We start from the raw sequence: 15376 nt of genomic DNA on the forward strand, positions 1-15376 counted from the left end.
TTCCACTGCAAATAAATGGGTATTGGACAGTCCATTACCTCCAGAATTCCCAGAAACTTAGCTAAGAATGCAGTACTAAGAAAAATTTACATAAGGAAAATAAAAGGGAAAGAGATTATATGAAGATATAGGTATGAAGTAACTTCTTTATTTTGCTTAATCCAAAGCAAGAGTTCTTGTAAGAAAAATAACAAAATAATGGAAATTAAAAGATACTGCATATTACTTCATTGTATAAATCAGTCAAATTACAGGAAGTTACATTTTTAAGTTGTTTCTTAGAGTGAAAAAGCTAAGCTTGTTTTTTCCAATATGGAACGCATTTCTAGGCAAGTGATCAAACAGGGGTTTCAGTTACCTAAATCTAGACATGGGATTAGGCTATTTCAGGTGGCCTGAGACTCCGTGCAGGACCAATGAATGCAGCACAGTATGGGAGATGTGCTATTCCACACTGGCAGCTGAAAGCCAGGTAGTATATCCTGGTGGCTATATAAAGTGCCATGAGATGTTTTGTGCTTAGACAACTGAACCTTGCCCTCTGTAATTCAAGAAATGTGAAAGAGTTGATCCTTAATAGCCTGAGTTGTCTTGGTTAGAATGCTTGTAAGGCAAGGCAACAATGTGAGAAATCATGAAAATATAGATGAAGATAGGCCATGAGTCCAAGCAGGCTTGACTTCTGAGTCAGCTGACTTTAGCAGAAGTTGGATCAGGTCCCAAAACTGTAAAAGCAGCAGCCATGGCTGAAGCTTAGAAACTTCCTTAGTATCTTTCTTAAGTAAGATGGATTTTTGGGATTAAGGTCCTGTGAGCCGAATCTCTGTTCTGAAGAAGCTGATAAATAGCTTAATTAAGTAGCAAAGCACTTGGATAAGCAAAGCTTGGTAGAATCAGACAAGCAGGGGTTATGTAAAGGAAATGTCACAACTCTATAAATTTTTATTTTTGGAAAAGTGAATAAAGAGGCTGAAGAGGCTGACCTGATTAGCATAACTGATTCAAATATTCCAGCATGTTTGAAAACCTTATTCTTGAAGACTGTTGAATGAAATAATTCAAAGAAAATAGAAATGTAAGACCTGTGTGGAACTTGGAAATGGAATTTTAATTCATTCTGATTTACTATGCTGGGGTTGTAGCACGCCCTTTTTCTCTCCCAAGGGAATCCCAGGGAAATAAATGAGGCTCTGAGATCGCTATTTCCTAAGACTTGGAGCATAAGAGGAAGAGGTAAAGAATTCACCTTGACCAGTTTCTCTCTTGACTTGTAATTTTAAAACGTTATTTTAAGAAGCACTTAAATAAAGTGCTTCTGCACCCTGGTCTTCCTCCACCGTAATGTGGGCCAAAATTATGCTACTTATAATGATATTGGGTTTTTAAGCTACTTCATGCTCTTTCATTTGTCTGCTATCTTTTAGGAATTTTAAAGCTTCAGAAATAGCTGTTCAGAACACAGTTGGGAAGTTTTGGGTGTTTTAATGATTATTTACATTTACAACACAATAACAACCATCATGTAGGTCTATCATCAGCTGCAAGTAATATTAGCTCAGCAGGCAAGCAGAAAACCATAATACACAGGTATCTAATTAACAAGAGTACCTCATAAACAAAGCAGCAATAAAGTGGCTGCTTACCATCTCTTCATCCTTGAGATCCTACCCTCAAATTGTTTTATCTACAACTTGTGCAGCATTTGAAAAAAGCTATTGCTTGTGGTTGCTTTTGAACTAAGAGAGTCAAGAGGAGCTTACAAAGTCTCAGAAAAGAAGGAGCCCTCCCAGTTTACAGATATTCTTGTGCAGAGTGGTAACTAGGCTCTAGCAGCTGCTATATCATAAAGAAGATGAGGCAGCTGTCATGAGATTAATTCATGCCATGATGTTTCATAATGGAATTTAGAAAATAAAGTTGGAAGTGTTTTCACAGTCCTGGATAGATACAGATGACCACAGTGGAGCAAAATTAAGTGACAAAGCCATTGTCTTACTGCTTGGGTTTTGCCATTACTGTGTTTTGCTTTCTCTCTTACTGTAAAGATAATGAGTTTCCTTCAAAAACTCTGAGGTGGCATTATGTCTTGAATGACTTCAACTCCTCCTCAGTACTGGCAGAAGCATTTCCAAATGAATAAACCTTTGAAAACTTAATGTTATTTTATTGACAAAAGCAGGGAGTCAAGGCAAAAGTGATAACTGTAATGAGTTTCACATTATAAGATTTAGGAAATTCATACTGAAAACTAGAGGGGATTTGGAATGCCTGTGAATGACTGAAATGAGAATTAAATGTAGATACAGTTTTCATGTCCGACAAAATAAGCATGAAGTTGCAATTGCTAAGGCTTTAGTTTGACTATAAAGGAATATTTTGTTTAGGCCTGTGTTACTGAATATATCTTTAATTACTTTTTTTTCCTCTCCATTGTTCCCTTTTCAGATGATCATTCTCGAGTGAGATTGCAGCCTATTGAAGGAGAAACAAGTTCCGATTACATCAATGGGAATTATATTGATGTGCGTATCCTGATGTAGTCAACAAGCTTAATGTTGTGTTCAGTCAAAGTGGGAACTCTTATTCTCACAGTATTCACAATTTATAATAGATACCACAACTAATAACAGGTGCTGACACTGTTTAACACTGGAGAGTGCTATCTTTGGAAGCTAGGTGTGCACTAAAAGAAGAGAAAACCCTTAAAGGTTTGTCAGTCAGTAAATGAAATTAGTCATTTCCTCCAACTGCCGCTAGACTAAAACCTTGCCAGGAACACTGTATGGCTACTTTGCCTGCTGGTGCTTATATGGGCTGGCAAAATGTTATTTTCTCTTTCTGTCAACAGCTTGGCATCATTCCACATTTAAAAGAAAGCTGTTTGCATATTAATGTGACAAAACTCTGTAATGCCTAATGCAGAGATTTGCAGTCTCTTGTCATCTCTGCACTTTTAAGTCGCCTTCAAAGTATATTCTGCAGCTGTTAACCAGTATTTCTAATGCAAGCAAGACATTTCATTAAATATGTAGGCTGTTTAATTATTGAAAGTGGCTTCTTTGTTCATTCTGCATCATGTTAACTTAATGTTTTACATTAAAATAAATTCTTTAAGAGACAAGGTGTTTTTGGTTGAAAGAATGAGCTCAAAAGTAGAATTGAAAATCATTAAAAAGTCAATATTATTTGTCTAAAGCCAGAAGTCTATGGATAGCAAAGTTAGTAATTTTACTGTTCACATGAATTTTAGGCTAAGTAAAACAATTGCTGCTTCATGGGAAACTGTGTCTGCTAAGGATTTCTTGTTCACCAGTTATATCTTTGAAAAATGGTGTCAGATTTTGCAGTTCAAATTTAATTACTAGTATGAAACAGGAATGTAACAGATTTTTTTTTCTCAGAATATGGAGGAACTAGAGCTATACAAGAAAAGTAGGCACTTCAGTTGTAACAATATGAAGTCTGAAGGAACTTTCTGAAGATATCTCTTGTTACTGATGTTTATATAAGTGCATTCAAGAATCATTAGACTAAGCCCAGATTCCTACTCAGTCCCTTGCTGTTTGAAAGAATAGCACAGTCACCAAGCAGTGAAGGCACATATGGAAATATATTTCGTTATATGCCACACTAATCTCTGAAGAGAGTAATCTGTCATGAAAGGAAAGAGAGAGTTCACACTGGGGACTTAGATTTAAATTCACTTTCACATTTTCTCCAGCATTCACGATTGTTCTCATTTTCGGCTAGAAGTATGTTCTTGTGTCAGATTTGGATCTTACTCTAAAATATTATGAGATATGAGAAATAAAGATTTGGATTATACAGTTTCATATAAAATGTTGATAGATATCTGCATAGAAACTTTTTTTTTTTTTTTTTTTTTTTTTTTTTTTTTTTTTTTGCTTATGGAGTACAAAAGCATGGAGAGAATGTGGTCCTAGAAGAAGCAGTGCCCAAGAACAAAAAATGTCTTTTCCTCATCCTCAGCAGATGGCTCTATTGCAAAGCTTAGAGGCAACCTCCAAAGACAACTCTGCCACAAAACAGAGCATGTTTGTTTATAATCTTGCTAGTTAGGTTTCCATTGGAAACACTGAATTTTCTACTACAGAAGCAGCATTAATTTTGCTCTTGCATGCAGTTATTACTGGAGTTGTTGTGCTGTCAGTATATGGGAATGGCACCATCATAGGCACAATGGTTATGATGTATTTCTTCCCATGCTTTTTTTCACTGGGAAATGGAAGTGTTTGATCCCAGGCACTAAGGATTAGGTAACACATAGCAGGAAAAAAATCTGCTCTGTAGCTCTCTGAACACTTCTTAGTTCACAGACTTCCAAATTTTGCTTCAGTGTCATGTAAAGAAATCAGTTCTGTAACTCATGTCATCCTTTCTGTAATATTCAAAGTAGACTCTATTGCTTTGATTCTTTCCCACTTGTATCACTGCATTTTCCATTGCTGTTTCACAAAGAAATTGCAATGGCATGCATGCTACAGCCTTAAGTTCTTCCTGCTGATAATTGACAATGCATCATAACCATTATTCAAATATTAACACTCCTACAACTGGATTGATCAGCATACTGGTACATGATCTAAACATCTGGTGACACTCCCATCACATCAGAAATTCAAATACTATAAAAATGCTATCATTAAATTTTGGCAACCTTTTCCATGTTGCAAAGAATGCACAGGGTGTTGGTCTTTATTGCTTGGCCAACTTGTGATTAAGCTGCTCTTGTCATCAGAGTTGTATTATGTTCTTCTTGAAAAAGTATGTTCATAACAAATGATGTAATCAAATAACTTATCCTCCTTTTTACTGTTGAGAAATAAAACATAAACAAACCACCATGATCAGAGTGAACACCATGTCCTTCCCCAGGCTGATTTCAAATCTGAAAATTTTTAACTGTTAAAAAAGGGATAGGATTTGCAGTCAACATCTATAGGTGAAGGTATATCTCAGACTTTATGAGTACCTGATGCCATTTACTGCAAGAGCTAGAGAGGATTTCATGCTGTTCATTTTCAACAGAGCCAACAAGGGACTGAAGGAACATATTACTTCTGGCCCCTAATGTACAAGGCTGCAACTAAAGTATTTTGGAGAAAACACGTTTGCTTTTGTTTCCCTTCTAACTTGCCCTTTCCCAAGTGAAAAGAACTTTTGCATCTAATACTATATTTGTACTATTGTGACATATACTGAATCCTATCCTAAATGAAGTTTCACTCATAGGAACATAGCCAAGGTGCAAATTGCTGATTTTTTTTTTTCTTTCAATTTATTCTAGGGTTATCATAGACCAAATCACTACATTGCTACACAAGGTAAGTTTATCACCTTTCCTGTTATGTGAGGCTAAGAGGTTTTGGTACTTGGATTGCAGTGCATTCTCTCTAACATGAATTGTTGCCACAGTCAATATCCAAGGTAGAGTCGGCTCAATCACTTAGGTAGAAGCAAGGAAACCGAATTATTACTGAATTTTCAGGTACTTCAAGTGAGTAGTCCTTTAACTTTGTGTTAAAACAGGTTTTGAGTAAAAAAGCTAAATGCATCCTTTTTCAAAGAAGTTACTCAGCATTATGTTACTCACGCAAAAAGAAATGAGTCATGGTAGAAATGTTTTGTACCTGTTCAGAGAGACAATAGTGTCATGAAAATGTATGTTCTCTTAATTGTTCAATGATCATTAGACTCCAGATCCTTAAAATACAAAACTCTTCAGCTAGCAACATTTGGTAAAGGAGCAAAAGACATCTAAACACTGGCAGGAGGATTCATCACAGGCTTCTACAGAGGCAGTTTTCATTAAATGCTTGCTCAAGAAAAAGAGACTATTCTTTTATTAGCAAACAAAATTATTTTCAATTTGTACTTGTCTTCAAAGACATAATTTGTGAATTCTGATGCAGTCCTTATTTATTTTTTTGGTCAAGTTCAGAGCTGGAACAAATGTGAAGAATGAGTCCTCTCTGACTACTTAGTCATAATATTGAACAATATGCCAATCTCCTACCTATGCTTGGATAGCATGTTTGAAAATTTTATTGTTCCTCCACTGATTGGAGGGAATCCTTTTTGTAATAGATAGCCTGTGGCAGAGCTTTCTACATTTGCCCGTGGATCTGAAAAAGATGAACTCCACCCACAGATGTTATTTTAACCTTTAAAGGGACCCAGCTGGAGTACTGGTTATATGCTCAGAACAATCTTAACATGTGTTGGATTTAGACATCTCATACTTTTTAATGATTTCTTATCAAAGCAAATAAAATGTTGACCGTGTCAAATAAGGCATCTTGCTGTGATTTAAGTTGTTTCTTAAATATCCCAGAGTCTGCTGCCTCCAGTCCCCACTTAAACCAGTGGGAGGTTTAATATCTATACTTTGCTGTACCTCAGCTCTCCACAGTCTCAAATGTGGTTGTGCTTCATGTCAGATGGCAGTGGGGCAGAGCACAGATATTATTTCCAGAACCAATTCACTAGTGTCAACATTACACTTTGGGACCAGAGTTTTATACTTGCAGAATTTGTGATCTTAGAATATGAGCCATGTAAGAGTGCTTCATCTTCCACTTCTGCTACCCACCCACCATGTTCCTTAGACCACAGTCCCTACAGACAAGTCAGATAGGAAGACAGGAACAAAAATGCAGCATTTGATTTATTAATTTTGGATTTTTACACCCTCCTCTTCAAAGAAGAAATGGTTTGTTCCATTTAACATTTACCTAATGATGTTGTTGTTCACTTTTAATTGAAACATAAAATAAAAGAATAAGCAGTTGGCCTTTAACTTGTAGTTTGCAGTAAGTTTTCATCAGGAAGTTCACCAGAAGATCTCCTTTATCATAGGTTCCCACCTAAAGTTTAAATACTGTTTTATCACAATATTTATCATATTTTTATCATCATTTTTATCACAATCATCATAATAATTGAATAGCAGTTATCAAGTTTGAAGTTTTTTACTTTCAGGTCTTAAAACCAAGTATGTAATTATGTATTAATAATGTGCTGAAGGTCCATTTAACACATCCACCAGCAAGTCCCAGCAGTTTCTTTGCTGTGTTTTTTCCTCATATGGTGTCAAGAAGTACCTAGTCAAAAAAGAGAATAAGAGGGGTAGAGGGTAATGTTCTTCCAAGATATAATGGATATATAACTGTTGCAGCTGTCAATTTTGGGGATAGGTCACATCAATGTCTTTAGTGTAGGTGCAGCTAAGTGAACATAGGGATGCCTAACCCCTTCTTCCCATGGTGTAATGAGTAAGAAACAGATTCTCTGAAGAATGTAAAATTAATTTTAAAATAAGCATGCATTTTACAGCAAGCTCAAAATTATCTGGCTATGGTGTTTTTTGTGGTTTACATCTTTAACATCTTACTTTTTAAGGTCAGTTGGAAAGATAGTTTGTACCTCTAGTTTGTAGGAATGAAGAACAGTAATCTCAAAAGTGTGTGTTCTGTCTGGTTTTGTCTGTGGCCTGATGAAGAATAATGAGAAAGTTTCTTTTCCCTCCTCTATCTCAGCTTTTCCATCATCACAAAAGGGTTAAAAATACTCTACTGCTTTTCATGGTTCTCTGCCATATTCTGGATGCAATTGTTTAAAGGCAAGTTAGTGTTATTCTCCAGTATCCCAGCTTCCTGACAAAGCTTCCTGATAAACACTTCCAGTAAGATGCAGTCTCTGTGTTTTGCAAAGGTGATAAAGTAACTGGGAATAATCCCCAGAACTCCTTTAGGACTCAACATTAACTATGAAAGAAACACTTGTTTCACATGTCAGGGTATACCTCCGTATGTTCCAGGGCAGTGGTCACTGCACCAAGCTTGCCAGAGTTCAAGGAGAACGTGGGCAACGTTCTCCGGCACATGGTGGGATTCTTGGGCTGATGCACGCAGGGCCAGGAGCTGGACTTGATGATCCTTGTAGGTCCCAGGATACTTTATGATTCTATTCTAGGTCAGCCTTACTAACAAGCATGTCGTGTGCCACAGCTTGCGCTGTGTTCAGCGATGTTCATGCTCAGTTTTAGAACACACTTCCATCAGGTATGTACGAACACATCAGTGCAGCACGACAGTTAAGCTGCATGTTTCATTCCCTTGATAGCTACTTTTCATCAATCTTTAAATAACTTTTCTCATCCTCCCTTTTCTCCTCCACAGCAGCTTTCACAGGTGCACATGCCTATTGTTCTTTGAAGGAAAATGTCATTATGTGAGTCAGTTTTAAATCTCTGAGGAGTTAGAATGATTGATATTTAATTTTCCTATGTTCTTAAGCTGCATTCAACATATCAAGTGTTAATGAGCAAATATAATTGTTTGAAGTGAAGAAGTGGCAAATTTAATCAGTTTGTAATAGACTACCAATCTGCTTTTAACAGAGCTGGGAGTTGCCTAATCACCTGTTTATTGAAGTGTTACTGTCTTCCATACTAACCAGAGTTTGACGTGCAGACTGGTAGCTTTCCACCTTGGCATTCACAGCATCCTGCTGCTACCTTGAATTACAGCATGAAACGTTTTTTTAAAAGAATTTCTTAATGGAGGCTTTCTCAACTAAATATCAAAAATTATTTTACTTCAGCTTTTAAGAGTAATACATTCAGAGTGTGCAATTTCAATTACTAAATTAATATCAATTTTCCTTTATGTGATAAGTATAATGTGAGTGGTAGACTGAATTTACAGCTGATAAAGACTTTTGGTGATCTGCTGTAATTGGCATCAACAGATGGGATCTGCACCTGAGTCACTATGATTAAAAAGAATCCCTCGTCAAAAGCCAGCATAATGGATCATGCAAAACCAGCAGGCTGGTGCAATTTAAAACTCATTATTTTGCTTTATATATGCCTTTTTCCCATAGATAAAATTCTTTCTATAGGAGAATATCGTGCTCTTGTATGATCTGTTCAATTTATTGGCAGCTAAGAGTTAATTTTTTGCAGGAGTTATGTAATCAATGAATTTTAACCTGCTCCTTCTGTGAGAGCATTAGGTTGAATATCTGTACAGTGCTTATTCTCACACACAGTGCTGGCTGTTCTGACTATTGTATGACTTCTGATCTAGGATGTCTCACCTTGATTATTGAGCAGGAAAAAAATAATTGGGTTTGTACTTATTTTTTCTGTGTCTCCTGAAGCTCAGGTAGTTTACTGAGCTATGTTGTAGCTTCTTTTAGTGAGTCTCTGTCAAGGATTTTGGATGCTTCCTCCTCCACAGTAGCAGCAGCTGTAAATGATGAGTGACAAGTGAATGTTAGCACAGTTCTACAGCATTACTCATGGCCATTTCCACCAGGGCAGGTTTTCAAGCAGGTCAGTCGTGTGAAACAGCAGATATCTCACATGCAGGCTGCATGTCTTTATATATAAAGTATGCTCTTTTGTGCATCTCAGACTTCTGAATGCTCCCCACAGTTCAGATTGTTTCTGCTTGATGCAGCATGCAGAGCAGCTGGATCTGTTTTGTGGAAATACTTCAGAGTGTATCTTAATGACTGTAAAAAGTTAAAAATCAAACTATTTTATTCTTGAAAATAAAACCATTTTAGGTACAATGTTGCAGTGTAGCATTTCAGCCTCTTTTTTTTTTCTCTGTATCCAGTTGTAAGGCAGATGCAAAATTGCTTTCTGTATTGCTTATTAGGGAGACAGACATCAAGCCAAGTTTCAGTCAGGAGGAGGTTTTAGGTATAAGTTAGAAACTTTTGAAAATAAATATTTACAAGGAAAATGTTTAAAGTCTTCACTACCAACAGCATAATGTTTCCTCTCTAATAACCCCTTTCATATTCCTTCTCTTTTCTGCAAAATACTTGTCTTTCTTCTATGCACAACTCTGTGCGCTATGTGAACATTTTAATAAGAGTTTTCAGAAACAAAAACACATTTTCTTTCAAACTGAAACTTCCCTTTTAAGGCATCTGAAGTAGAAATAGTGCATTGAATAGCAATATTCTTAACTTCCTTGGCATTTTTTTTTTGTTTTTATGTTGCAAAAAGTTGTCACAATTACAGCAGTGTGGAAGCCCCACACTTCTCTTTACAAAGAAACTTTTGCTTCTATGATTTTAGCCTTCAGATGAATAATAAAATATGAAATTACTTCAGGGAGAATTAAATAATAGCAAGGCAAAATAGTTGGCCACAATTTTTCAGTTTCATAGATGCTGTCTTTTTTTTGCAAAATGTGGGACTGAAAACAGCCAGGATATTTTTCTGGTGTATATACTAAGTGATTGAATTCTGTGTACCTGTGTTAGTCTTGACAATTCAACTGATTTTGCTGCTGTTTTTACTTCTTAATCTTGAAAACATTAAAAAGGTGGTTGAAGCCATCTGTCTTCAGTCAGAGAGATGAGCCCATTCTCAGTCCCCCTTTGGAAAGGTGAGGTTTTAAATAACCAAGTTCACCTGTTTTGCAGTAGTGGTGACAAACGAAAAAGAAGTTACTTTTTGCCCCTACCTAAACATGTGCTGAAGGAATAGACCCTTTACATGTGAAAGTGACATCTACAGGTTATACTGTGAAGTCATATGGTAAATTCACCTTAGCTCACTTGCTACCATCACCCACGAAAGACTCATGGTTGCTATTATGATTGAGTAGCTATTAAAAATTTGTACTTTACTGGTGTTGAGGACAAAAACAAACAGTGTGTACTAAAAACTTGGTAGCCATCAAAGTCAATGCTGTTTACAAGTTACCACTTTATGGTATATCACAATACTAGAGTTTCTCTCTGCCTCTTCATCTGTAATAGGAGAGTTTAATGATAATTGTCAGAACAGCTGTCCTTCACCATTTTCATGATTTCTGTATTTTTGTGTCTATGTCATAATCAACTGTGGGGTATTTTATTTGTGCAGGGAATGAGACACCCATTCAGGTGGAAGGCTGTAAATACAGGGATAGCATGGTTTTCTGATATAAAGTTGACTTAGACTTTGTTGCAGTGTTTCCTTTCCCTGGATCTTTGTGAAGATTTATTTACTTCACAGACCAAGTAAAATAGGAACAATGTTAGAAAACTGCTGATAGGTTCATTGCTAGGGGGACCCACTTGCATTTTTCGCATGTGTTTCTACATTTTGCCCACCTTTCATACACCTTTGGAAGTTCTCTGAAAGTATAAACAAGGTCTATATATTATATAAATAATTATTTAGTATTTATTTGCCAATATAAATTCTTAAATCCCATGCAAGCTGATTTTTCATTTGCTTGTCAATGTGGATTATGAAACAAGTTTGAAAAAATGATTATTTTTCTGTATTCCATTGTCAAAGCCACAGAGGAAGAAAAAGCAATTCTTCCTTTCCACTTCCCCACACAGACTGAGCTTCAGTAAATCAGACATAAAGGACTTCAGAGCATATATAGGTCTCTGTCTCAAAGACTAGATCTTGGTTTGATTTCTGTGTTGTGAAAATCAGACTAGAAAAGTTACAACAGATCTTTGCATATCAGAATAAAGAAGTAAGAGAAATGAGAGTCTGCAGTAAATAATAAGGGGCAAATAAGGCAAAAGGAAAATGTTTCTTGGTTGTAGTGTAGAAAATAGAAGATGGTGTGAAAAGTAATGTATTTGTCCTCTTCAAAAATATGTAACTTAAAATATACTCTGCAAACAGGGAAATTGTCATCTTTCTGAAACTCAAGAGCTGAGCACACTGTCCTTGTGAATCAAACATTTTCCAAAAAGAACATTATAAAGGTGACCATCTCTTAGGGTTGCTCTGGCTACTAATTGCTTATATTATGCACTAGAATCCATTTTTTGTTCAAGGAAGATGTATACCGCATCAGCCATACAAATTCACCTGCATGACTGTATTTTAGAGGAAGGCAAATTATGAAAAGCTCATGTGTGATAAGAAGTTTTCCATCTTTGACAAAAAATCAGTCATAAATTGGGCTTGGTGGGGAGGGTACCTAGCACCCAGAGGTGCTAGACAGAGTCTTGTTAAAACACCTGTTAATCAAGTAAGCCTAGTGCTAAAGCAGAAAAGAGGCCAGGAAATTTAGTTTGTCAGAAAAATCACATAGTAGGGGCATCATATTTCTGTGAAGTTTATTCACCAGATGGTCTCCAGCAGTCTGGAGGAAGAAGGCTTTTGTTCTTCTCATCTGGTAGATTAAAAAAAAAAAGTAGTGCAGCAAATTTACAAAACAAAATGTATCTCAGAAACAAATGTATCAAGAAAGAAGGCTGGGGGTTTCTTTGGGTTTTTTGGCTGTTTCGGATGGTTTGGGTTTTTTGGGAGTTGGGGTTTTTTTGTTTGTGTGTTTTTTGGTTGGTTGATTGTTTCTGTTTTGTTTTGGTTTTCTGTCTTGTGACGATATCCAAATCTTTGAAGTCTCTTGGTCTTTTCTCTCTTATGTATCCTTTGGTGGCAACTGAAATCTGTATATTGATATGGCCACCAATGCACATGACAGTCCAGGTGATTTTGAAGCACTGCCTTTAAAAACAAGAAAAGATACAAGCTTATTAGATTGATTTCTTTCCCTGTCCATCTGTATTCTTCCATGCAGTTGCATATTCAGATGTAGACTGTGGAGGTTCCCTCTGCTGCTTCTAAATCTCATTCTGTTGCAAGCATCTTCATGTATTATGTCTATACTGAGTTCAAATGCACTTGGCATGTTAGAATGGCATTCCTTGTTTACAGTGTACATCAAATACTGCTGTCTCCCATTAAATATAATAAAAAAACAGAATTAAAATGTTAACATTGCCCTTTCCTATTCGAAGGGGTGAAAATAACCAGGTGGTCCTGAAAAATAACAACAAATAATAGTGCTGAATTTTTGGTTACACAGATTTTATACTTAATCATAATTATCTTGACATTGAAAAGAAAAATATAATTTTAAAATATAAAATAACATCTGTATTTAATTACTTTTGTACATCTGACTAATAGTTGTTTGATACTGACTATTTCTGTGAGGAAGAAATAAATGTACCAATGTTCTCTACCCTTAAATATAAAAATACATTGTAAGTGATATGTCTCACTAATGAGATACTTATCAGGAGAAAAAACTATGACAGAAGTTTTTTCTAGCATTTTTACTTACGCTTTAATGTATAGTAAATTATCTTGTTTGTTCATCTAGGTAAAGTGTTCATGTAAATGCTCTTAAACTCCCAGTACATGTTTAAAAAATACAACATCTGAATATCTTAACTCACAGGCATGAGCAACATTCCTTCACAATAAGGTCCTTGGGGAAAAATAAAAGAAACAAGTAGCCAAAATGAACTCATATTTTTGAGCTAGAGAATAGTGATGATTTTATTACAATCTGATGCTTATGAATGACTCAACATGGAAATAGAAAGTATAAATGCAAAAGACTAATTAGGTTCTTTTGTCCATTCCCTAAGGAACCTTCTGCTGAAGGGGATAAAATGATCTTAAACTTCTCATCCATCATCAAAATTGATTCTGCATTACAAGTTGATATGAAGAGCCCAGTCCAACAAGTCAATTACTTAAGATTTTTGTTTTGGAAATGTTAGATGCAGCATGTTTTTTACAAAAAAAAAAAAAATCTGTATGTGTTAGTCTTTCCAAACCCAGATGAGCTATTTAGAATGAGTGATTAATAGGTATTCATATTTCCATGATGCAAATCACACTTATTAAGAAGAATGCACAAATTAGAAACAAACAGCTTTTTTGGTGGAAACCACTGATTCAGCAACTGAAACTTTCTGTTGGACTGCTCTCACAAAGACAGCTCAGGTTTGAACCATGGTCTCAAGCCTCCTGGAATAACCCTTTAGTCAGAGCTGTGACCTCAGGCAGAAAGCCAGTACCTCTCATTACTGTCCCATCTGATGTATTCATACCTGTGTCTCAGGTTCCCAGATGAATCACCTATCATTCTTCTCACATGCTTGACTATAACTAAGGAATTAAAATATCTGTAGTACATAGAGAGAAAGTCCATGTATGAGTGAGACCTACTTCACTATAGACAGTACACTGCATTGGAAAATATGTCAAGGCCTCTAGTCAGAACTACATTATTCAAACCTTTCCTTTTCCATAGAAGAAAACCCTGAGACACACTCTCTGCAAGCCACTGTCTAGCAGTATTGTCTTAAAAGCTGTGAGGTAAAGATTAAGGCTCTGGCATTATTCACGTATCCCACATAGCCCTCACTAGGGAATTCCTAACTCTCAGGAGTGCTACATGTAATTCAGAATTTGGAAGATACTGGATTTACACAGTCTGAGAAAATGTTAATGAAAGGAACAGACCATTTAACATCTCTTCTGTGGGGCAAGCAAATTATATGAAAGAAAGAGTTCTTCAGTTAGACTGGATGAACAACATTCAACTACAACTACATTGTTTTGATGTTGTTTTTTTTTAGTTTCCTGCAGTTAAGATCAGAAAAAAGCAGCTTTCTTGAGTGATGTAAGGGTGCATACATGGACAGTAGTACTATGTACACCACTTTTATTGCATTCAGCTTTGTCTCATCTCAGGCTGTTTAAATCTGGACAATTTCTGTTGCTGCCAGTTCCTCTGTTACCAGTTTTCAGTACATCTGTGAGTAGTCAAAAGGTGTTGTGGAAATGTGCTATTTATTCTTTGGGAAACCATATGACATTTTCATTTTATTTTGTTCAAATAGAACAAACTGAGCTAGTATTGGAAATCTAACTGTGGAGAAATGTCAATCAATAAGTGTATAACACTTTATTAGATGGAAACTTAGCTGGCAGCATTAGCTGTAGTGTTATAAAAATATCTTAAATAGCACCTGTCAAGAGTGCACAAATAAAGTGTGGTCACAGCCTTTAAAATAAGTTCAGCAATGACCTGTTTCTGAAGATGGTGGAAATACTAACATGGAGCAGGAGCAGGTAAGATTATTCAGGAATGGTAGAAGCTGTCATGTTGTGGTTTCTGTGTATTGTACCAAGACTGTTCAGGTCATTCAAACCCTACCTTGCTTCTGTTGTCTTTCAATGTGTTTGGCTTCTTACGACTGTGAGGGGCATGAATACCTTTGTGTATTCATGGGCATTATGTACGTGATGCACTTCTGCTTCAATGGAGCTCCAGTCCCAGACTGGGATTTCTAGATAGTACCATAATGCAGACAAAATAATGCATTGAGATGGGCACTGTTCCAGCCCAATTAGATCTGTAGCAATAAAGAAAATGCCATATGATACTCCAGAGAATAAATACCACATTCCTCCATCTGACTAGCCACAGAGTTGTTGCAGAATAGGATCAGAGGAAATGCCAACAAGAAAAATTATCCAGCTCTTGCCAACAGTTGATGTGTATGTGAA

General features: G+C 36.1%; 1 protein-coding gene across 7 annotated transcripts in view; it reads left to right on the top strand.

Moving 5' to 3' along the window:
* The window catches only part of PTPRM (protein tyrosine phosphatase receptor type M), a 442831-nt gene that overhangs the window by 385256 nt on the left and 42199 nt on the right, over window positions 1-15376 (top strand). For all 7 annotated transcript variants that reach the window (XM_021525180.3, XM_021525188.3, XM_021525183.3 and 4 more), the window contains 2 exons: window positions 2446-2522; window positions 5309-5345. In XM_021525180.3, the coding sequence (XP_021380855.1) occupies window positions 2446-2522; window positions 5309-5345 (114 nt within the window). The remainder of the gene's footprint in view (window positions 1-2445; window positions 2523-5308; window positions 5346-15376) is intronic.

This window comes from Lonchura striata, chromosome 1 (assembly GCF_046129695.1).
Source record: "Lonchura striata isolate bLonStr1 chromosome 1, bLonStr1.mat, whole genome shotgun sequence".
NCBI classification, from domain to species: Eukaryota; Metazoa; Chordata; class Aves; order Passeriformes; family Estrildidae; genus Lonchura; species Lonchura striata.